General features: G+C 45.3%; 1 protein-coding gene across 13 annotated transcripts in view; it reads left to right on the forward strand.

Moving 5' to 3' along the window:
• The window catches only part of TIAM1 (TIAM Rac1 associated GEF 1), a 193,764-nt gene that overhangs the window by 71,200 nt on the left and 98,311 nt on the right, over positions 1-24,253 (forward strand). For 4 of the 13 annotated variants that reach the window (XM_069785279.1, XM_069785290.1, XM_069785280.1 and 1 more), the window contains exon 1: positions 3,427-3,592. The exons of 8 other annotated variants lie outside the window; for them this stretch is intronic. In XM_069785279.1, the coding sequence (XP_069641380.1) occupies positions 3,568-3,592 (25 nt within the window). In that variant the 5' untranslated portion in view covers positions 3,427-3,567. Of the gene's footprint in view, positions 1-3,426; positions 3,593-24,253 lie in introns of those variants that run through there. One more of the 13 variants, XM_069785287.1, reaches the window with a different exon arrangement.

The raw sequence follows: 24,253 nt of genomic DNA on the forward strand, positions 1-24,253 counted from the left end.
TTGCTGCTGTGCTCGGGGTGAGTCACTGTGCTGAAGTGACTCCCATTTTTCTGCCCGAAGTGATAATTCATTGTTAAAATGATATTAACTCATGTGTGCTAATTAGCAGGTGTGCCAGGGTGTGAGAAGACAGGGGTGTTAATTAGGGTTGATAAATACACCTTCATGCAGGATACAGACTTGGCTTGTGTCTGATGGGAGTTCCTCTCCCTTCCTTTCACCACTGGGAAGGTGCTGTACTGCAGTGGACTGTGCTACGCTGGGGGGACCTTTCTCCTTTGGGCTCTGTGGTGGGGTCTCTGTGTCTCAGCTGGATATTTGGGAGAGCCTGTGGACTCCCTGGAGGGTTGCTGGGATTTGTCCTGCTGACGCTGGAAGAAAAAGGGGATTTTCCCAGTGGTGTTATCTTTACTCAACTGAGAAGGGGAGGGTAAATGTGTGCCCTCATCCAGCCACAGGGGTTAGCTGATGGCCATTTCTTCAAGCTCCTGGGGGCAATGGCCCCTCCAGTCATCCAGCTCAGTGGCTGGCCTGGTTGTCTCCAGCCCGTTTTGGGCAGAATATGCTAGGTTCTCTTAAAACAGGTTTCAGTAGGTCTTCGCTAATTGCTTAGCGCAGGAGAGCATTAAGATTTATATAAGTTGGCTCGCACGCCTTCAGAGGAAGCCCACATCAAAAGGCGTGTATCCAAATGCATCAGCCGAGCTGGGGTGACGGGGCCGGGGCCTGGAAATGCCTGTTCTCCCGCAGCGGGCAGGCGTGAGCTGACAAGCCACAGCACTGCCCGGGAGAGCTCTTGGCGAGGCTGTTGTCAGCCGGCCGCTCCACACCTTCCCCGAGCGGCCGGGGCCACCTGCTCCCTGCAGCCCGGACCCTGGCGGCTCGCTTGCCCCAGCCAGGCTTCCCTGAAGGCCCATCGCCTCTTTTCTCAGCAAAGCTTTGGAGGAGGGCAGGTTGGCTGATACGTGGCTGGGGACAAGGCTTCCCTTGCCTCTTCCTCCAGTCCCCCCTGAGAATTGCAGCCACAACCAGATCGAGCGAATCAAGTGCTGTATCTGCAAAAACCCCAGATCTTAGCTACGTGATGGCACCTGGAATTCTTCCGTGCATCTCTCCATATGTCAGTCTTGCTATTTTTTACTTGCTGTTTCTTATTCTGGTGCTATGGGTCATGACAGGAAGGGGAAATCACTGCTTTTCTTTCATCCATCTACACTGATTTAAAATCCACTGGTAGGCAGACCGACTTGGGACTTGCTGACTTATGACTTGGTTGTCTGAAGCTTTCTGAAAGCAGCTCTTACAGGGAGGGGGGCACACATACTTCGTGTTTTCCTGGGAGTCCTGGCCGTGCCAAGGATTTGCTATAGGTAGCAGCAAACCAGCAGGAAAAGATGCCCCAGACTGCTGTGACAGAATGCAAATCGACCTGATGCTGGCGGCAAAAGGGTGTGCCTCCTTTAGTCCTCTTAAGCTGAAAAATGCTTCAGACAATCACTTGTGATCTGTTGTAGTAAGCATATATGTTCCTCCTTTAGGACTGGAGCGTAATTGCTTTGTATCTATGCGAGCTTGTGTGCATGCACGCCTGTGTATACGTACACATCGGTTTCCGTGTTAAGGCGAAGCTGTTTTGATGGGAGCGATTAAGGGTGGGTGGCATCGGAGCTCTGAACGCAGCTTTGCCTGTTGGGCTGTTCGAATGGGCTGAAAACGGCGAGTGCTGGCCGTGCCCGAGTGAACCCGAAGGCAGGTAGCAGCAGCCCCCGTCGCCTTCTGAGTCACTCGCGGCTTGCCAAACCTGCTTGCCTGCTCCGGGATTTGCTAGTAACCGGTGCAAAAACTTCTGGAGGAGGCGGTCCGCTCCCCTGGGCTTTTTCCCGTTTGTTTCTCTTGCCTGGCCCGCAAATAGGAGCTGTTGGCTTTGCTCATTTGGTGTTTAAATTAACTGTAAGGCTAAGGATCGATTGTTTCCGTGCTTTCTAGTCCAAATGGTACATCTGATGCCATCCTGCCTTCAGCCCTTTTCTGTTGTCGAGGTGGAGGACTCCCGTGCTTATCAGGAGTGCCTGTGGTCATGGGGGGACCTGGTGTTTTCTAAGCGTGGGCAGATAAATCGGAAACATCTGATGCTGCAAGTACTCAGATGTAAAGTTAAACCAAACCTGCTGTTTGAAGTGGGCTAAAACTAACTGCTGTACCAGGAAGCTTGGCTTGCGTGCCTGTTTCTGATAATGGGGTATGTAAGAATGATTGTGCTGCATCAAATCACTTCTCCAACTGTCTTGTCTCTGGCTGGCCCAAAATAGACTCATCTCCTCCCATCCTCTCCTCCAGCATCCGTAGCACCCGGGTATGTGGAGGCACATAGCCTCACTACAGCTATTTAATCACTGCAGTCGCACAGAAGTGTGTATAAACCTGTGGGAGAACTGGGCTTCTGCACATACCTTTTGCCTTTTTATTTTTTTTGTTTCCTGATGTTTCCGTCCTTTTTCCAATTTGTGGTCATTGCTGGGTTGCAGAGGGCAGAACTGCAAGGATATGGTTATTGCTTAATACTCCGTATTTTTGAAGTATCACACAGAGTTGTAAATGTTAATTTGTTAATTAATTTGTTTTCTGTGTGTAAAAAATATTTCTTGTGTTGTCTACTGCATTCCCCGCGTAGTCTGATACCTGTTTTTCTTCTCCCGTATAAACAGTGCAGAGTCAAGGTGGGGGAGGTTGGGGGATAAACACAGATGGTTTGGGTTTTGTATTGGTATTTCTTATTTATAGCAACCATTAACCAACCTTGGTCTTGAAGATGCTGCTGCTCAAATCCTAATCCAGAGACAGTTACGTGGAAGCAGTGAATTAAGTAAAACCAGATCCACGAGTAATTTTTAAATCTCTGTGGTTCTTGATCTTGCCATCACTTCTGCACCTGTGGACAGCTTAGTGGGAGGCAATTGCCTGTGTGTTTTGAACACGCGTCCTCTACAGAAGCACCGTCAGATGCGTACCCAGGGAGAAGTCCTCTGGGACGTAAGGGAGTTGAGGGCAGTGGCAAAATGCCCAGAGTAGGTCAGAAGTTTCTTATTTTATGTCTGGCTGGTGAATTGCTCCCTGAAAATACAATGAAATGCCAAGGACGATGCAGTTTAGCAGCGTGAGGAAGGGGACCACGTGGCTGGTTCATGTGTAGCTGATACGCAAGTCACCTCTGTGGGTTGACTGGCTCTTTTAGTTTCTGGCTCCTCTCGTAGCGCACCAGGCTGGTGAGTTAAAGTCAGCCCGGAGGGGTGTCCTTAGGAATTCAGATTTTGGGAGCCAGTGGGGCTGAGTGGCAGCTCGTTTGAAGCCTGCGACGGGAGGAATTAATCAGGAGAGGGAGGGAGGGAAAGAGGGAGGGAGGGAAACATGGCAAAACCCCAAACCTTCAAACACACCCAATTGACCCATCTCATCTTAGCATGAAACTTAACGAGTTACACCCACTCTGAAGCAGAAGGGGAATGAAACGCTGGCGCTTCCTCCTCTCTGTTACAGGCAGCTGGGGCTTGGGAAATACACCAGGCAAAGATGTTTGTGCTGTTAATGATGAGCGGTAAGCTACTTCACAAATGACATTAACTTTTGCTTGTGTTTTACGTGCTGGCCTGGGGGAATGAGAGCAGCTGAAGCTCAGCTAAAGCTGGGAAAATATGTTTGTGGGGTATAGCATTGTTGTGTTGTCTAAGATGCCGTGTGTCCAGGAAGCCCTATAAGGCTTTCTTCTCCTAACTTTTGTCATTCCCCAGTGTGGATGGGGGTCTTGCTTTCTCTGAGCCGCATTTAATCAGGTAGTCAAGTGTTGTTTGCTTTTCCAGGGTTTGCGCTGCTCGCAGGTAGCAGAAGTACACCGGGTTCATTGCAGACACCGAGAGTTCAAACTGATTGAATGGGAGCTGGGGACTTAATAGCTAAATTCCCTGAGAGAGAAAATGTAGTATCAAGTTACTTATTAAAGATGCTTCCCTTCTCCAGCTGTCTGGCTTTATTTTCAGTAATTACAGGTTGCCATGTTCTTTAATTGTTGAAAATGAGCCCCGTGAAAGGTTTCAACTTGAATTGAGCTCTGTTAGGTGTTTCTGCGAGGTGGGGAAAGCTGAAATGTTGTGAAGGGCAATGCTGCTGTGCTTTTCAGTAAGGGTGGGAAGGCTGGGTTTGGTGGGGTCTCGCACTGGCCGAACATCTGATAATGCTGCAGAAGCAGGGGCTGGGGGAAGCTTTTCCATATTGGGTTGCTCATTTTTCTCCTAGTTACTTCTGCGATCGCTTACCAAGTTATTTTATATACCGGTTACTATCTTTCAATCTAAATTGCCTAATTCTTGGGTTGGTGACAGGAAATGTGAGTACAGAGCCCTGGCCCTGCAATTACTGTGACTAAGCATTAGGGCTAATAACCAAGCGGGCAGAGTTGTCTCCCAGCCCTGCTCTTCCCCCAGCAGCTGGCTGCTGCCGAGGGGCCGGCTCACCATCCTCTCCCAGCTCGCCATCCCGGCCCGCTGTCTTCAAAGCTGCTGTAGAAATGTTGGATATGGCTTCTGCTTCCTGAGGGGCACGGGCTTGCTTTCCAACGGGCAGGGTTCAGGCCTGATTCAGAGCTGCGCTGCAACCCATCAGCAATGATTAATCGTCCCGTGCAGAGGCAAAGTATAATGTGTACTTTTTTGGGGGCATTAAGCCACGCAGTAGCTGTTGGAAATGTTAGTGCTTTAATCGTTTCATTTAATGTACCAGAAACCAGCCCATTGTCAAGGTGACTATTAATTCCTTTGACGGCATTTTCATATTGCGGGAGTGATTTAAATTTTCACATGTGATTAGTGCAGTGGAACGAAGGAAGCAGGTTTTGTGGGTGTTGGTGGGTTGCTTGTTTTTCCCCAATCCTTTCAGAGTTAAAAGTGATCTGCGCATTATGGAAAATGTGTGGAAAATTGCTGTGTTAATCACGACAAATGGAGCTAAGGAATCAAGTGCTGGAGTGTGGTGTGCCTGGTTACGCTTCCTAGGGGAATTTGCTCTTTAAAGGGTGCACTTCTGTTTTTAAGAGGTTTCCAACTTGTTTTGAGGCAGAAACACTTTATTTTTCCAGAATGCCTGTTGGAAAAAAATCTGCCAAACTGCAAATTTGCATCATTTAAACGTTTGCTTGAGCTTTATGCTTTTGCTCTGGGAAATCAGTGGCAGGATTCCTGCTGGCGTTGGCAGCAAGGAGAGGCATTGGTTTTGCACCACTGCAGCAGTGGGAGCAAGCCTATTAGATATCAGTCTTCGGAGCAGACTCATTTACCTTTAAATGAAGTTGCACATTATGGCTTGAGTTGTAGGTAATGGCTGTTTGAAAATGAACCCTGAGGAAAATCTGGATAGTTTCCTGCAGGATCAGTGATCTGTACTGGCCCAGCACGGGGTCCAGTGAATGCCTGGGCAACCTCCTGCCAGAAGCTGGAGCAGGAGGATCGGGGGCAGAAATGGGAGCTCCCCACTTGGGGCAACAGATTGGCTTGGGTCTAAAGCATGGCCTCACCGTGTGTGTCGAGGCCTAGTGGTGTATGGCAGCAGCGAGCCCTTTATTGCTCCCCCGTCACTTTGGCTCTGATTAGTTAGCCGGTGCTGGTCTTTTGCCATGCTGTGAGGATTAATAGCACAAAAAAAATAAAGGGTCTTTGGTGGGTAGAAAAAAGAGGTCACTAAAATAAAATACCGGCTCCTAAACAATTTATTAAAAAAGAAAAATCCAACGCAAAAGTAACGGTGGTGTCAAATATTTAAAAGAATTCGGCAAGAAAGAGGACGACTCTCTACTGATGGTCTTTCTCAGTATTATTTTGTTAAACTGGTGACTGTGTGGTGTATTCCAGTGAGTTTTATGGCCCAGTAATCCATTGCTGGATGAGGGGAATACATTATTTATAGATTAGAGTGTTTTAACATCCTAGCATGGGGTTGTTTAAGGAGGTCAGAATACAGAGCAGTGGAAATGGGATTAGCCCAGCTGTGCTGCTAACAGTGCAGAAGCAGGGGAAAAAAAGGGAAGTTATCATGTAGATATTTTTATTTTTACTGTGCCTCACAAGGCATAGGTCACAGAAGATTTAGGGGTTTCTAGAACCAGAATGTAGTTTTTCTCTTTATTAGTTGTGACATCTCAAATTTTAATTTAATTGTAAACAAACATGAACATCTTTTTTCCCTGGCTCAGCAGGCTTGCTGTCTGCTGCTTGTTTGCTTTCCCAGTGGGATGGTGTCAGAGGACTTGAGGAAGGGGGAGTGTTTGTGATAGCTAACAAACCCCTCTTCCCTCCAGGGGGAAGCTGTTGTGTTGTTCCCGTGCACGAAGCCTTCCTCTGTGCTTAGCTCCGTGCACGCGTCCTGAAAGTACAGCCCCATCGGCGGGTGCTGCGGCTGGTGCGAGAGGCTTGTGGGCAAACGGGTAGTTAGTTGATTCACTGCAGAGTGCTTTTAATGTAATTGCTTCTTGAGACTTCCAATTACGCTTTCAATAAGAGTTGGAATGCAATGTTCTCAGGTAGCTTAAAAAGCCTTCGTAAAGCAAAGCAAATAAATGATCCCAGCAGTGGCCAGCGGTGTAGCGGGGTGCCCATTAGGCAGTGTGTGCATCTGGGCGCATGCAGGCTGAGGGGTCCCATGTGGCCGCAGTCCTGTGAAGGGTCTCTGCGCCCAGCCCTTGCCTTGGCTCAAACGCAGCCCACACAGGAGGCTCGGTGGTCTCACTGCTGCCAGCGCCCACAGCAGTTCCTGCTCTCCTTCTCTGCCTTCGGTGGTCTTCCCAGCAGCGAGGTCTGGGGTGGTGGATTGGAGGTTAGCTCGTGGGAGACCAGCAGTGGTTTAAACTCTTGCATTTTCTATTATTGTCTAGAGTTGGTCTAGATTATGGGGTAATTAAGAACTCAAACTCACAGTGATGTTAATGGAGTTTAACAAATTGCCAAGCATTAGCTGGGCTTCAGGAACTGTGTGCATGCTCTTAGGAGCAGCACAGCAAATGTGCCATGGTGCAACTTCACCAGGAGTGGTATAAGATAAATTGCATTACCTTGCATTGCCATAGGCGTATCTGAGTTACAGCTAATGAGCAGTACCTCTGTAAGCTGACTCGGGCCTGGCTGCAAATCACCTTGCATATACGTGCACGCCACTGTAATGGCATGAGTGTTTGCAGTCAGGGACATTTCAAGAACGGTTTGCATCTGTCCAAAGATCAGGCATATGGATTACTTGTGGACATAGGAATGTGTGAAAGTCATGGTAGGTGCGCTTTTCTGCAGACATAAGGGGATAGAGATGCTGCTGCTGGTGGGAGTGGTTGTGTTTGTTTCTGAAGAGGCAGAAACATTTTTTCTTGTGCAAGTTGCTCTGCATTTCTATTTTCTCTTGCAAACATTTTGGAACTGGTGGGCTCCGTTTCATATGACTAGTGCAAGAAAACGCTTCACTTGTTTGGGGGATTTTATATTGAATAAGCGCAGAAACAGCACTTGAATAGCATTGTCTTTATGAAACAGTCTTTTTTTTTTTTTTTTCTTTTTTTTTTCTCTCTATCAATACTTGCAGCACTAGTACGGTTGCCCAGATGCATTTCAGCTTATAGGGACGGCCACAGGGGGCTGCACAGCTGCTGGCAGAACAGGCAGGGGCTTAGGACCACGGCAGCTGCTTGGTAGAGGTGGGTTGGTTCTGCTACACTGGCCTCTTGCTCCATAGAGCCAAAGCCTCCTGTGTGCCTAGGGAAATGTCTCCCATAGTGCTGGAGCTATCAAGGCAGTTGTCCTGGGTGCCGAGGGTGACCTCCCTGAAGATAAGGCTCTCTGAAGTAGGCAGCGTAGGGCAGCAGCGAGTCATAGCTGCAGATGGATGAATCAGGGGAGTTGCCAGACCTTGTCTGTAGCACTTTGTCGGAAGCCGGAAAGCGGTGCTTGGAAGCCTATAAAATAGCAGAGGTGGGAGGAAAAAAAGAAAGCGTGTAGATTTTGCATTAATACCTGCCTCCACCATTTTGGGAGGATGGACAGAGCCGCTAGTGCCGGTCTCTCCTTCCATACACTACATTGCTGTGTGGCTGCTGAAAATACCCTAGCAGCAGTTGGGCTTCTGGTGAGAGGGGGCTTCACAGATCATATTAGAAACTGCTGTAGCAAACTCTGAAAACCTGGTGACGTGACTTTCCCAGGTGAGCAAACAGCACTGTGCGGTCCTGCAGCCAAGTCCCTCTAATCCTCAAGTCAGAGGGAAAACAAATAAGCCTTCTGCTGTCTGCTTCCCAGCTGAAAATTGCTTTGTTATTCATTTGCATTAACCTGGGTGGGGAAGGTATATTCAGAGTGTGCTCCAGGCCCTTAGACGTTGAAAAGGAGACAAAGACTCCCCATTGCGCAAGGCCACCGCAGGGAAGGGAGGTGGGAGGCTGCTGGGTGCAGCCACCTCCCTGTGCCCAGGCAGGAAATGGGACCAAATCCTGGTCGGGACAGGGCGGCTTTTGGTCGAGGTCTGGGATGTGCAGGAGAAGGAGTATGTAATAGTTACCAGAAAACAAAATTCACTTGAACAGCACTGCTTGATAGGCACATTTCTTGCATGTTAACTGATGGGCCTAGCTGCAAGAAGCTAAAATGATTTTAACAGCCTGCATGTGATTATGCTAAATATTGCCAAACCCCCCAAATCCAGTGCGTCAAAGGGCATTAACCGTGTGGTATAAACTTCCCAACCTGAAATTAGTGAACACAAGTGATCAATCTGAGTTTTAAAAAATGCAGCCATATAATTGCGGCTTGCCAGCTCCGTGCCCGGGGCAAGTGTCTAAGACGACGGTTTTTGGGTTATCCCAGTCATGGGAAAGCTGTGTCTCGACGCTGAAGTCTTGTCTCCAAAGGGATCAGGCACGTCCTTGCCCGTGCCCAGGTTTTGCATGAACACTAGCAAAACTTGGAAGACCCAAACCAGAGGTTGTCTGCTGCTTCTTGGCTGCAGGGAGGCTGCTCACCTGCCTTTGTGAGTTGCTTTCCACCTCGCTTGGTGAGGGGGACCCACACGTATGAGGCCCTTCTGCAGCTGGAGGGATGCTGCGGCACAATGTGGCATGGCTGCAGCCCAGGGGTTGCTGGAAGAAGCCTGCAGATGAAGCGCCATGGGATTTGAAGCGTTAAATACTCCCAGGTTTCCTGGGGGAGGTATTATTAAGTGATCGCTACAGGTTTATGCAGTGAATTAAAGTGGTTACTGAAAACCTTTGCCAAGCATCTGATGACTTTCACTGTAAGTGATGTGTAATACATGCCAAAGGTTGTTTTGGTTAAAAATGACTAATATGCTTTTTTTAACAGTAACAAAGGACCCCCCCCTTTTTCTTTTCCCATTGCACAACTGCAACAATGAAAATGCCTTTTTATTTTTTTTTTCCTTAAGTGGGAGGAAAGTTGCATTTTTGTTGACTTTCATGGCATCCCAGAGTGGAGTTAGTGAGGCGCTGCTGTAAGAGGTGTGAGCATAGGCAGCACCAGGCACCAGAAATGCACATAGCCTTGGTGTAAGACTCGAGGCAGAATACAGAAGTCAATTCAGTTAGAAGTTGCAAGATGGAACTTATGACAAAAAAAGCCAGCAGGAGTAATTTCCTCACTGCTTTTATTTTTTTAAGCAAATTAATCTTAGTACTTTAGTAACATTTGGATGATTTCTCGGTAATCTTTTTCTGGGAAGCAATTTTTTGTGTGTGTACTTTGTTGTGGAATGATAAATCACTGTAATTTACCAGCCTGTTTTTTAAAAATTTGGAAAGTCATGCTATTTGATATGTTCCTTCAAGCTGTCATTGCTGGAGGCATATGAATGAATACATGACATTTCAGCTTCTGTTTACTGTTTAAAACAGGTCTTTATGCTTGACATGGTTACCTGAGCATACCTTCAAGTTTGGAATTTATGGTTTTTTTTTTAAAGGGAAATTAAAAGGAACAGAAGATTTTTGAGGAGGAAGTAAATGCAGTCAGTTGTTTTGGGCCACCTGGACTTGGTAAAACTGTATAAATATCCAGAGCTCCATGAAGACTTTGGGCCCATTTGCAGTGTCTCTCGGAGCCCCTTGCCTTTCCTTGCTGCAGCGGTTGGCAGCATGGGCTGTCCCCCCTGGCCAGGGGACAGCCAGTGCCTCTCTGCTGAAATGTGACCTCCAGCCTTTTTGCAGCAGGTGGTTGAGGCCAGACGAGGGCAAATTTGCACATCTGCATAGGTACTCAAACAGCTGGAGTCTGTATTTTGAAATAACGTTAAGTAATGTGGGGAATAAGCAGAACACGACTGTCCGGGAGCATAAGAAAACCGCGGTACCTACCATAGTCAGCTTTTGATTCATGCTTCTGGGCAAGCAAAAAGAAAGAAATTGAGGCTTTTTTGGAACCATGGCTTTGAGGGTAAAAACATCTGCAGGGCTGAGGGTGCATCTTTGGGAGAAGGGGGCAGGATTATTTGAAAATAGAGGCTTTGTGGGGAAGGTCTACCTGCAGCCACATTTGGGCTCATGGGGCTTCACAGGTAACGAAGAGACCTCAAGTTTCCAAGGACCTCAGAACTGTCCTTGCTGGGATCTTCTTTTCCAGGGAAAGGTGTTTGGTAAGGAGGCAGGGAGAAGCTGGCTGTGAACAGACTGTGGGGAAGGGCAAGGATTTGGGATAGGATGGGGCTGGAGGCAAGAGGGCTAGAATTAGGGGTTGGTCTCTCTGCATCGGGCATACTGGCCAGTGCTGCAGGGGCTGGAGTCTCATCAGGTGTCTGTTGGTTAGTCCTCCTGGAAAACAGGAGGCTGAGCCACTTTATGCCTGCTGATAGCCTGGTCTCCATTGTCAAATGGTGTGGGCTGGTTCCCCCAAAGTATTAAGTGCCATGTGAAAGGGGAGCTGGGACTGGACTGTTGCATAGCTTTCCCTGCCAACACCAAATAAATGTCAACGAAATAATTGACAAGCCTGAGTCTACAACGATACAGAAAACAGCTACAGCTTTGCGTGAGCTCCTGGACCAAGGATCACGTATCCTTGTGTGACTGTAAAGCAGCTGGGAGCTCCGGTTTCAGTCCACACTGGAGCTTTCAGATACAACTGTGGTATAAATACAGCAGGGTCCATGATCACTTCTCAGAAGGTGAGTGGGGTGGATGGTGTCTCAGAAGAAAAACGTTTCAAGAGAACATGCCCCTTGTGTGTATAAAACATAGATAATAATAACTTGTAAAACGTATAGGAAGTATGTCAGTGGAGTATGCTATTTTTGCATAATTCAGCAATGTAGAACATCAGAGAAATGTGTCTTGTGAAAGTAAACAGTGAAGTGCTCTAACAAATGTTTGTTTGGTGCTGAGTATAAATGTGCAGGGGAAAAAACGTTGACATCTTTGAAGGTTAATTGAAGGAGCCCAGTAAAACCACAGCTCCCAGACAGTGAGTGGTCAGGCAGGCAAAACTGCAAATAAATCTATTAAGAGAAAAAATAACATCCTATATACTGAAGTACGCAGAGCTATAGAGATGGCACGATAATAAAAGGCTGAGAACATTGTAGTAAGTGGTCGATGTACAATAGCAGAGAGCTATGAAGTTGCTATCCAGGGATGGCATCTTACTCCTTGGAGACTGGCTTTCCTTCTAGAGGTGCCAGTGGAGGCTGTTGTTAGCTCAAGGGTTGGGGGGTCACTTTTCAGCTGAAGTGTTTTTTGGGGAGGTAGAGCCTTGTCCTCATGAGACAAGCACATAACACTAACTTAAATGTACTGAGTGAAGTTATGCAAGTAAACCTTCAGGTTCCTGATCTGCATTTGGGGCTTTGCTGGATTCCTTTCCTTCAGCAAAAGCTTTACGTTTAAGTTGGTTTCAGTTGATTTTCTGAAGAGATGAAAGGGGGCTGCCTCTAGCAGGGAGTGTAGTCCGGTGGTTGGAGTAGGAGAACGGTTCCTGCCACTGGCGACTTGCTCACAGTTCGGGCATGGTTGCTTGGTGCCACAGTGCTTCTGTAAAGGAAGATGGCTCCTCACACATAGATTTTGTGGATTAAGGAACATTTACAAAGTTTTTCTGATGTTTATTGAATATAGTTTCCACATTTCCAGTGCATTTTACCCTAAGTTGTTTTAGCCTAGAGCTGTTGTCTACAAGAGGAACAAGAAGTCTGAGGAATTACCTTTGGAGCTGGTTTTGGATTCAGCTGACCTCATTTCCAGGACGTAGACCTGCCTGCCAGCCCCTGTAAATACATGCACCCTTGAAGTGGTATGGGGTCCTACTCTGAGCTCCAGGCCTTCCTGGGATCAGGGGGCCAGATCCTGCTTGCCACCAGAACCGGCTCCAAATTTGTGGTGCTTATCACAAGCCTGCAAGTTGACCATCGTGTCTTTGAAATGGTTCCCCAGCCCGTGTTGCCTGAGATGACTGGATACCCCCCATCTGACTGGGGTTTTCCTCCACACAGCAGGTTTAGGAGAAGCACAGCTGGCCATTCTTAGCTTGCCTGTAATTTAGACAAGATTACAGACAAGCTGCAGATAGCCAGCTTTTTAAGAGCAATCTCGAACCTGCTCATCAGAGTGTGCATCTCACCTTAAACTTAATGAGACCAGCCAGCTGTGGAGAGCTATTTCTGTACAGGAATCCCTTTAAAGTTTAATGCACTTTTTGCTCACTGAAACCCAAAATAAGTCACTTAAGGGAGCGGCATCAGATTTTCAAAACCTCTGCCCACCTGTTGCTTCCACTGACTTTTCTGTAACACACTTTGGTCCTAGATTGTTCAGAGAGAGAAGTAAAACAAATCCAACAGAGGACAGGTTTTGGCACCATATAATACTGATGAAAAGGAATTAAGGATTAAAGCATTTTCAGCAGGTATTTAGAGTTACACTTTTCAAATTCTTTTAAAAAAATGTATATTTGAATAAGGGAAGAGAAAAGCTTTTAGAAGGTTTTGTTCCTCCCAGAGCTACTGATTCATTCTCCAAATGGCAATAAAATTTCTTGCCTTGCTGCAATCTGAAGAAAGGTGTTAGTCACATCTTAATGTTACTCAGAATTTGGTACAGAAGGGAGAGACAGCAACTTCATGCATTCCTGGTGGTGCTTGCTTTTTCGCTACCCTCTTCGCAGCAGAAGGTACCAAAACTTATTGCTGTGAGTTTTTTAGCAAAATTCTCCGGAGGTCTCAGAAAGGAATATACATGTGCAGAGTCCTATCCAGCCTCTCCGCTCGCCTGCTTTCTCAGCTCCCCACTCAAAGGGCTTTCAAAAGCTGGGAGGGTTGGCTGGGTCAAGCTGGCGGGTGCTCAAGGCTGGATCCACCCCACCGCTGCCTCCGTGATGCTGCGGGTGCTCCTGGAGCTCAGTGAGGCTCCCAGCCCTAGCTCTTGGGAGGCAGAGGTTTGGGATGTTGGCAAATGAAAATAATTTTTTTATTGCTAAAGCTGGACCAAATTTCACATTTAGAGTCTCTACTAGTAAAACTGATAAAGCAATAAGAGGATTATCTTCTTCTGACCTCTCTTTTTAAACCTAATAGATGAATGCTGGAGGCCAGGGATTCATATTCCACCATGCCTGACCTACAATTTATTGCAGTATTATCTTAAAGTAACTGAGAGAGTCCTACAAGTCTGTATATAAGACTAATTCTGGTTGTCCCTTAAGGAGGTGCATATGATTCCTTTCACTTCATTTTAGAGAGGCCTTTTATGTGAAGCAAAGTGACGTTGTGTTTTTGATGCTCTGATGAAATTATGCAGTGTTGAGCACAGTCCCCTCTGTCCAACTAGAGATATTTGTCACCACCACGTCACCTGCTTGAGCACCTCACCTATATAAATGGATTTATTCTGACTTCATTTCAGTGATATAGGAAAGTAATTTCTCTATCTGTAAAAGGAGATTTAAGATACTTGCTTGTGAATCTGTGGAATTAAGTTTGAGAGTGGAGCCCTAATCTAGTACCTTCGCTATAAGATACAGCCTTGCTTAAGCTTCACAACTGAATAAATTAATAAACCTGTCAGAAAGCCTGGGTGCTGCATGCCAAAATTCTTGGCTTGCAATTGAACAGAATCCTCTAGAATTTAAAAATTTAGAAAAAAAGGGGCCTCATCTCTAAAGGCACGTGCCCTTCTTTGAAAAACATCCCCCATGCAGCTGATCTGACTGTTCACCTAAAATCTTGTTGAATATGTGAAAATAAGCGATGGTGGTAAGTGTGAAGAAAAAACAGTAATATGAACATGCCCAGTGTAAGTACTGCAGGTTATTTCATCAGGCTAATAACAGAAAATAGGTCTACCCGATAGGACAACATTGTATAATGTTGTCAAATTTATTCAGTAGTATAGAATGTGATTTGAAATGCTACCTGTTAGCATTAGCTGTTTCACTGTAAATTGTGGATTTGAGGACTTGGGCTTTCTGATTGTTTCTGTCTGAACATGATTATCTCAATAGCTACGCTTGAAAGCTGTTATTTTATTTTCATTATGACATTGTAATAGTGCTCAAAGGATTAAACATAAATGTATGTGAAGAGCTTGATCCCTAAGCGCGTGCGGCATACAGATCACGTGCCTGGGCCGGGTTTTCAAGATTTCGTATAGAAATTGAGTGGGGTTTTTTGACTAAATGACCATTTATACTTCCAGCTTCTCACAGACCAGTGCAGATAGCCATTTTCTTTGGGTTGTCTTCAGGGATGCGTATGCACATTGGACTGTGCCATTGGAGTTGGGCAGCCAACTCCTGAAGTCATGAGGATGCTCAGAGGGCTGAGCCAGTGCTGCGTCCCTCTGGAAATGCCTGGAGGTCCGTAGGCTCCCCACATGAGTGTTTCCTTGCTTTTGGTGAGGTTTCCCTTGCCTCCTTCAGCATGGTCGTTTTTGGTGGTACCAAGAACACCAGTGGAGTTAATTTTCCTGTGCAAAGAGGGTTCAGCTGCAGCAGCAGATCATCTGTACATTTTTATCACTGCATCTGTCTCTCTACCAAATCACAGTAGAACTGACTTTTCTTGGTTTTGTTGCAAAAAAGGTTGAATGGGGACCAGAGTTTGGTTTCTTCATGCCTCTAAAGCTCCCACTAGCTGAGAAGAGTTTGGGGTGTGCACCGGAGTAGCCACAGGGCCACAGGATCCGGCTGGTGCAACAGCCATGCGTGGAGTGCTCAGTCCTGAAAGCACAGGACAAAAGATAGCTAAGGGTGTTGTCTTCTGTAATACTAAATTAAACTGGGCTCTGAGTCACTGAGTGCCCGCAGCCGTCCATACCAGTCCTCTATTGGAAGTTACCTCCCCTGCAGCAGCGATGGTGAAATACAGCATTAAGCCATATGGCTCAGCCTGTATGTCCGAGTTAAAATCAGAGCAGTACATTTGGGTACACCCATGGGGATGGTTTTAGCTGCCGCACCCTAACCAGCCCTCCTGTTGCTGTTTATGATCCCTTGCTAATAGGTGAAAAGATTAAGACAATGCAATGAAATCACCAAATGTAAGAGGGAGGAGAAAGGAGAAAATACTGCATTATCTAAATTCCATACTAGTAAAATTTTATATTTGTAGTATTTTGAACTTCATTTGAATGATGTGATGAAGTTGTTTTAGATGTTCTTGATGGAGCTAACACTATCACTTTTTTTTTCTTTGCAACAGAGTAATCCATAAAGCTGTACCAGGTTTTTCTTCCAAGTCCTGTAGGTTATTCTTTTAATTAAAAATGCAGTAAATTTAAGTGCTTTTTTAAGTAAGAGAGCGTTGAAAATATTCTGAATACAACTCTTTGTTAGTCCAATGCAAGACCATTTAAATTTAAAATCAACAAATGTTTCAGCTGGGTTTCCATAATGATTATTAGTTTTTAATTATTTCTGCCTTTTTTCCCCAATTAAAAATGGCATTAATACTCTTCTAATTCTAAATCTACTTCTGTTTACTGACTTGGCATGTAGAATTGCTTCCTGGCTTATTTCATGAAAGGCACTGTAATCTGCTTGGAAAAGATGGATGGCTGTTGCATCAATGTTTCTTTATCTAAATGGCTTTGGGAAACATTGGTAGAATTTTGAGGTTTTACTTAAGGCTGGTCTAACTAACAATATATTAATGTATTTAAGCCTCATGCTGAAGCATCAAGTTAGTTTGTGTGACATCAATCACAACTTTGTAGTCAAACTAGACGAGGATGTCATGTTTGGCATCACATCAGCTAAATTAAAATTTATAGTTAGCTGTCATGAAATTGAATGTGATTTATCCTGATTTATCCTTCTCTATATGCAAATTCACACCCATTCTAGTGTGCATAGCCTGTACTTTTGGGCAGTGGCTTTCAACATCTTTTGGTCAGTACATCCCAAAAAACCATTCCAGCAGAGGTGTGAATCCCTTAGAAGTCAGTGGGCAGCGTGCTGCGTACTGTAGCAGCTATGGCCATGCTCTCCCGGTCCCCTGGATTCCCGTGGGCCACTGCAGAGACCACAGCTCAAAACCCACCAGACAGGCTGCCACGGCATTTGAACACACGGGCTTGAGATACCACTCCTGTGCCATGGGCTAGGCTGGCTTTAGTGTTTCAGATTGTCGCTTGCATACCTCCAGGTAGTGCAAGAATGTTCCTTGTGAATTATATCCTTTCTGTAAGAATTTATCCACCTGTTACACTTGGCACAGCAAAGTAATCAACAAAATTAACAACATTTTTGTTTTTTAATTTTATTTTAGTACTAAGAACGGTGTTCACTGTTGTTCAGTTTTGTTATTTAATGCTTCCCGTAAATACAGGCTAAGTTAGAAAATATGTCCAGTGGGACATCTTATTTATCTGTTCACACCATGTGGCATTCTTCTGAATATTTACCTCAAACTCCATTAATGAATTAATTGGGCAAAATCACCGATAGCAAACAAAAAATTCTTTTCTGTTTCATTTTGATGGATAGCATCTTAAGCGATGTACACTGCAAGAAAACATCTAAGTAGCGTTCTTATGGGATCAACAATTCATAATTCAGTTTAGTCCGAAGTCACTGGCTGACAGGTTAAACTGCGAGCTGTCCTCATGTCTCTATTAATCTTCATCTGAAAGTTCACTGGAAAAGATGCTAGCCCAGGGATGGCTTCATTGCCAAATAGGCGTGCTAGCAATCCTTGCTTCGCATTGATCCGTGCTTCAAGCTGCTCACTTGAATTATGGGCTAATTCTGTCTGGAATTCTGCATAATTTTTTAATCTTGTTTCTTTTAATAAAGTTACTCGTCAGGGTGATATCTGAAATAATGACCTTGGTGTAGCACTGCGGGACAGTACTTAACTTCAGTCATGTGACTGTTCATATAAAAACATCCCTTGAGTCTGGTGGGAGCCAACTTCCATTACAGCAGTGCTGAGCTTTGCTCAGGTCTCATATTATAACATTTAAGTATCTTCCTTGTGAGTGGACATCAGATTTCAGTGGGGGAAAAGAAGATGGATTCTGGAAATCTTGCATAAACAAATTACACTTGGCAAGCGGGATGCTGCTGTGTTTTCCCTGCTTGTTAAAAGTTCCAGTAAAAAGGTCTCTTGATGATACAGAAATATCCCAGAATATAGGCTGGGTCAGAAGAAACTGGGAGCCAAAGCAGGGCCGTACCTTTTCCTTTTGAAGCACCATTCTGCCTGTGTTTGTATTTTCTGCATTTTTCATGATGTATTGACAGAGAAATGTCAGGATAAGCTTCCTGAAAACAAAGGAGTGAATGAATAAAGTCTTTTTCTCTCTTATTCCTGAAACTAGTTATGGGCCTTTTTTTTTCCCTAAGCCTGTTAGGTTGGGCTTTAAAAAACAAAACCCAAACAATACAGTAAAACCAAAGCGCTGGAGCAGGTGTTGTCCACTTGTTAAGACAAGTATAGGACTTGTTTCCTTTTCAAAATGCAGTTGGAAGCCAGGCTTTAGGGAGGAAGATCAAAATGAAACTATTGAGCATAAACTTACAAAGTTGGCCCTGTGCCCTAAAATTGCATATTTACATGTGGCATTGTATGAAAAGCAGGTTATTAACCTTGCTGAGCTCCTGTGAGCGCGTATAAGTCCCCACGCAAAACCTTCCTTGAGTGTTCCCAGTCTTTTTGCTCGTTAGTAAGATTAACTGCAATCCCTTTCCTTTCCTCTCCCATTCTGATATTCCGGATCGTGTTAGCTGCCTCATGATCTGGGTTTTTCTCAATGCTTCATGCCTCAAATTAAGCACCAGCTTTCATGAATGGCTCTGGGAGATGCACTTGTAATACTCAGCAGAGAGTTGGCATGGCTTTCTGCCTGCCCACAGCTAAACTGTTCTTGTGAAGATTCTTCCCTGCCAGCGTACGCACCTCCATGTTGCAGTATTGGTTAGAGCCATCCAGGTAGGTTTTCTTGGCATTTCAGTACATGCTAAAAATGCAGCACTTTATGTGTGTGCTTCCTCCACGTGCTGCAAGAGTTGTTTGACTGAAAGCCTGAACTCAGCAGCCTAGAATGCACTTGGATGCATGTTTGGCTGGACCTTCCTGCATCTCCTGTGTAAACAAACACTTTTTTTTAACTTCACAACCATATTCAGATTTCACCAGGGCGTTTTTCCTTGTCGGTATGGGAGCTGTCAGCAAAAGCCTCTGCCTAATTTGCCGGTGGGGCTAGGGGAAGTTGTTTCCCTTGAAAAGTTCGAGGTGCCCATTGTGTAAAATGTTTTGCATGTCATATTGTGCTGGGAAAAGTACATGGCGGGGCAGACTCTGCAAGCTGGAGCAGAAAGGTACCCTGCAAAAGCGATTATACGTTCCTTTTCATGTTTTTTGGTTGTGTTTTTTTTTTTTTTTTTAAGAGGCAGAGAATATGTTCAGGCATGTTAAAACCTGTGTGAGAAGTGATAATTGAGTGCCTCCCTCCTTTCCCACAGCTGGGCGTAGATAAGACATGCCAAACCTCGTGTCTGGCTTCTTTTGTTCGCAGCCCTCTCCTGCGGGGGCTGCTGCATGGCCTCTATTTTGAGACGGAGAGGGGTGAGGTGGTTGAGGGGCAGTTTGCCTCTTTTCCTCTGCCTGTGGCACACACACAGCGCTGGTACCCATGAGCAGCAGCGGTGCCTGTCACTGTCCCCGTTCCAGGGGCCTGCACTGCCCTCTCACCACGGTGCTTGCTGTTGACCCCTAAATTGCCAGGCTGATGGTGCATGGGTCCCTTTCCCCACCCCATCACCCCATCCCAAGGAATGAGGTCTGTGCCAAAAGCCACCTTCTTCCCCCTCTTCCTCTGTCCGGTGAATCACTCAGACTTTTCAGGGTAAAGCAGAGCTCACAGCAAATGGATGTTGTAGAAACTGGCCTCAAACCACGTTTCCAGCCATCGCTGTAGTAGTTTGTTTCATTTCAAAACCGTTGCAGACACGGCTGGTTTAAATTACTTTTCCCTTGCAACCTGCTGTGCTGATAAGTGGTCAGGCTAAACAATATCCCGCATATTAATTGATGCAGTGGGATTTTGGGTGATGTGTGGAGGAGTGTCACTCTTGTTTTTAACATTGTTACTCTTCAAATGTTTTTATTACCTTTAAAAGGGATTTACTGCCAGTGTACATGATTATTAATCTAATAATTAAACCTGAAATGAACCCTGAAAGTTGGTGAATCTGTCTGAAACACTGCAAACAAAGGTAGCCTGTCAGGTTTCTGTATCTTCTATAAATATAAGCCTCTGGAACAAACGAACCGACAGAAATCCCACAAAAATGTCACAGTTAATGGATTTACTGTTTGCTACACTATATAAGGCTACAGAAATACTGGTAGCTAATTGCAACCTTACAGATGTCACCAGTAGGATGGTATATTGGATGCTACAGCCTGTGAGATCCTGAAAGGAGGGATGATTTTTCTCCGGCCTGTGCTGTCTTTGTTTGGCTCTCAAAAGGTTAAAGCACTGAGCACTTTTTGCAGAGGAACAAGAGTGTTTGGTTGCTTTTTGGGTACCCTGCCTGAAAGTAGCTGCTGTGAGAATTTCAGGTATTTAAAAAAAAAAAAAAAAAAAGATGTTAACAAGGGTGTTTTCAAAATGCTTACTGTGAGTTTCCTTTGAAGGACACTTTTTTTTTTTCCAAATGGGAAAGTGAGATGTGCTGCCCTGGGACTGCTACCTGGGGTGATGCTGGGAGCCAGCAGCTGGGGAGAGTGGCAGCACTGCCTGCCACTGCCTTTGCTTCCTCCTCCTCCTCCTCCTCCTCACTGGGGCTGTTGGATCTCCTGGGCCAGAGCAGGGAGAAGAGGAGGAGGAGGAGAAGGAGCCTTCCTCGCAGCCAAACCCTGGTAAGACAGACCCTGAGAGAGGAGTGAGTGGAGCCGGCTTTAGAGGCTCATGCACAGCCCAGCTGGTGAGGGGACAGTGGGCCAAAGAAAAGGGCGCTAAAAATGGCTGCTGAGGAAATGGTTTTTAGAAAAGCCAGAGAAATAGCATCTTGTTTCTCCGAGTTTTTTTCCCTTCTGTTCTTTGCTCCCTTTTGCCTTTTCCTTTTTGGTGTGAAAGTTACATGCATGAGGCAAAGAATTTCCTATTGCAATTCAGAAACGGCGGAAGCTGGGCTAAGGTTTTTGGTTTTGTGTGCGACTCTCCAAACCTCATCACTTCTTCAGGGGCCTGATCCAAAGCCCATTGAATTAATTTTCCACTGATTTCACTAAGGCTTTTGGGCAAGGTGTTTAAGAGAGCTGTTATTTCTGCAGGCGGGAGGCTTGCTGGATCACTCGTGTGGCGGCTTGTTCTGAGTGAGACCGATATGCATAAGCTTGACAGCTTCCTTTTGAAGAAAAGGATGGTGTCAGCACTGTGGAGGGAGACGCTTTTTCTTCCCCTGACAGACCTGAGGCTTCTGCCCACCCTTGGCGCAGCCAGAAGCTGGCAGCCTCACAGATGAGAAGCAATTGGCTGCAGTATCGCCAAAAGGAGAGCATTTGTGTTGCTGTGTGTTGCAGCGACCTGAGGCTGCTCGGAGCAGCCCAGGTTTTGCGCGACAGGGACCAACGGAGAAAAGAATGACTTTCCCCTCCTAGCAAGCTGAGAGCAGCAGGGCTGGTGGAAGAATGAAGAAAGGCATCACATCGCCGAGGGCAGGTGCAGGACTGGGGTGCAGCAAGGCCAGATACGTGTTAATGGCACATCACTGGTGTGCTGCACCAGCACAGCCTCCTTGCAGTGGTACAAAGCCTTCATGCGGCTGGCACTTATGCCTGCAAAACAGTGCTTTTGCTGGAAGAGCTTATTCTAAGCTTGTTTTTCTTTGGGGAAAAAAAAGTGTTACTGTAAGTCATGTCACAGTTTTGCTCCTATAACTGTTTTGCAGTGGCCTCTGCAGGCATAATCAGAGGTCATGCTCCGTCCCATTTGTGACTGACATAGCTGTGCTGGCAAATGTTTGTAACGTAGATCTGGCCTCAATTTTGAGACTGTGCTTAGATTCGTGCACTGCACAGAGCTGTCTTTCCTCCTTTAATGTACAGGGGGTAACTTTTTGAGAAAGATCTTGTAGGAGTTGGTTGAAAACTGTAAATGATAAAGTGCAAAATACTGGCTTTTTTTTCCCCTCCTCATCTCTTCATGTAGGTGTGTCGACTCTGAAAAGTGGTGGAAAAAAACAAGTAAACAAGTGGAGGAGGGAATTGCATTTGAAATGTTTTGATTTCACTCTTGGGCGACTTGAAGGGATGTGCAGCCCATCAATGCTGAGTGATAAAGTGATCTTTTAAGATGGGAAGACTGTCTCTGATGGCAAAACATCCAGAGGTTGCCAGAGCATCTGTAGAGCAGACTTTGTACTAGCAATCTGAAAACCTCAACAGTAAAGACCTCTGAACCAGCACAAAGAATAGTCTTCCAAAAAGAAGTGCAAAGGCTGGTGCAGCACTGCAAAATCAAGGAGTCTTTGTTTATCTCAGTTGTAAAGGTGCCCTTTGCTTCTCTCTTTTGGCCCCTCTTTAAAGGGCTTGCCTTTAGAATTCCCCTTCAAAATGGCAGTAGTCTTTTCTTTGTCTTTGAGGTATATCCACTTGTTGCAAAAAATAAGTTACTCCTTCTGCCCTAGGTCTGTAGGATCAGTGTGGAGATATGGTGAGGCTGTGGCTGCTGGTGGAGTGGAAGGCACAGGAGAGTCACCTCTCCTGGTGGCTTTGGCGCAGAAGGGAGGAAATGTGCCTTTCAAGAGGACTGAAATTCCATTTCCCTGATATTATTTTTAACACCTGTTTCAGTAAAAATTACTTTATCCGGTAAGACAGTGGGAGGCTGTGTGCATATGGACAAAAACAGTGCTGGCAAATTATTGGGAAAGTGTGGTCTTTCCTGCAGCTTGGAGATCATTCCATTTGTCAGACAGATGCCATTCATATGAATTCAGGAACTGTTGTGAGCTAAGGTGGGCTGAATAATTCACTTGTAATGTGGACATAGGTGAATATGGTCAGTGTGTCCACAAATATACTGTGTGTACATTTAGTGCAATTTTTATTTTCATTTGGGCTGGGAATGATGCCACAGAAAATATCAGGAGCTTTCTCAGCTACTAAAATCATCTACCACTCTTTAAATTTAAAGAGGAAACTGGTTATTTTCTTTTAGGACTATTTTGGGCCACATACCAACATGAAGCATTGAAATGATGGAATGACACTTACTACTGCTGAAAATATCAAGTGCTGTGTAGATTTACTGTGTCTTTGTTTGATGGGGTGGCTGATATTTCACCAACCCAGCATTTTTGAAGAGGTACAGCTATTGTTTTGTGAGAAGTTTGCATTTCTAATGCATACTTTAGAATTCCTAAAAAAACCCCACATAATACTTTAGCACCATATAATGTTTCATTTATGTGACTATATCCCACAGTAACTGCTACAGGTAAGGAAAATATTCTTCCTATAAATATTAAGGCAGAACATTTTATTCGTGACCTTCTTTTATAAAAAAAGGCATTGAACCAGAGCTGACAGTAAGCAGTTTTCCACCAATGCTCTGGTTGTGTTTCAGTCAGGCGGCATCTGTAGCACTCTCTCTAATAAATAGCTCTACTGGGTGACTTTCCAGTAATGTTTTACTTCTGGGTAGGCAATCAATTTTTCTTTTCTGGTGAATGGTTTATTCACTGAAATGTGGTTTATGAGTTTGGGACAGCTAAGAAACTCTGGAGCCGGTTATAAGCTGTGGAGGGCCACAGTCAAGTGATACTGCGTCGTTGGAGATCCCAAGCGGGATTAGGCAGACGCGCGGCAGGATCCAAGGCTGTGAGTGATTACTACAACTACGGATTTGACTCAGTTTTTTAAACTGAAAACTTAATTTTCCAGATAGACTAATAAAATAGAGAAAGAGTGGCTTCCCAATCCTCACTCCTGTGCTTGTGCACGCACCCGCATGCTGCTTACCATCCTATACCAAAGAGTATGTCACTCCTCCAAAACCAGGGAGGTCCAGATGAAAGTCCTCTGTCTGATGAGCCTAAAGTCTCCATTTTTCACTTCTCCTGTGGGAGGCACCTTTGCAAGAGGCTTTCTTGAGTTACTACATTATCGGATGTTCCTGGAACAGTTGTCCTCAGTTTGTCTCGTAATTAGTTGCTTATGCTTTTTATATAATATTTAAATATTGAGGCACTAAGAGAAAGTGAGAGCCTGGTGCTGGAAAATTCCCACCTAGGATTTGGAACACATCTCCTTGCTCCTACTCTGGTGATACTTTTTGAGTCATTTTCAAAAGAAGAAGAAAATTAAAGCTCTTTTTGGCAGTCTGCTCTGTAGGGTGTCAGGAGCTCAAAGGTACAAGACCCACAGCTGGTCATCTGGCAGTGCTGGCTTTGCACTAATTACAGGTATTTTATGTGTGCCAGGAGCAACATTTTACCTTTATTGACCATAGTTTGCAAAGTCAGAGGAGAACTTGAACCAAATATTGTGCCTGCCAAATTATGGAGGATTAGTCCAGCAGAATCAATATGTTACTTTTTTCATATTGCTCAGGAACAGCTTGAGTTTCACATCTTTTGAAAGGACGACCGCTATCCCTTGATGCGACTGTGGTCCATGGATCCCACCAAGGTTGGTCAGTTCATGAAATCCAGGGCAGTAATCATCTCCTGAACAAGCCAGCTGGATCCACTGGGGTTGCTCGGTGCAGAAAGCTGCCTGTTTGCTA

Source organism: Haliaeetus albicilla, chromosome 6 (genome assembly GCF_947461875.1).
Source record: "Haliaeetus albicilla chromosome 6, bHalAlb1.1, whole genome shotgun sequence".
Lineage (NCBI taxonomy): Eukaryota > Metazoa > Chordata > Aves > Accipitriformes > Accipitridae > Haliaeetus > Haliaeetus albicilla.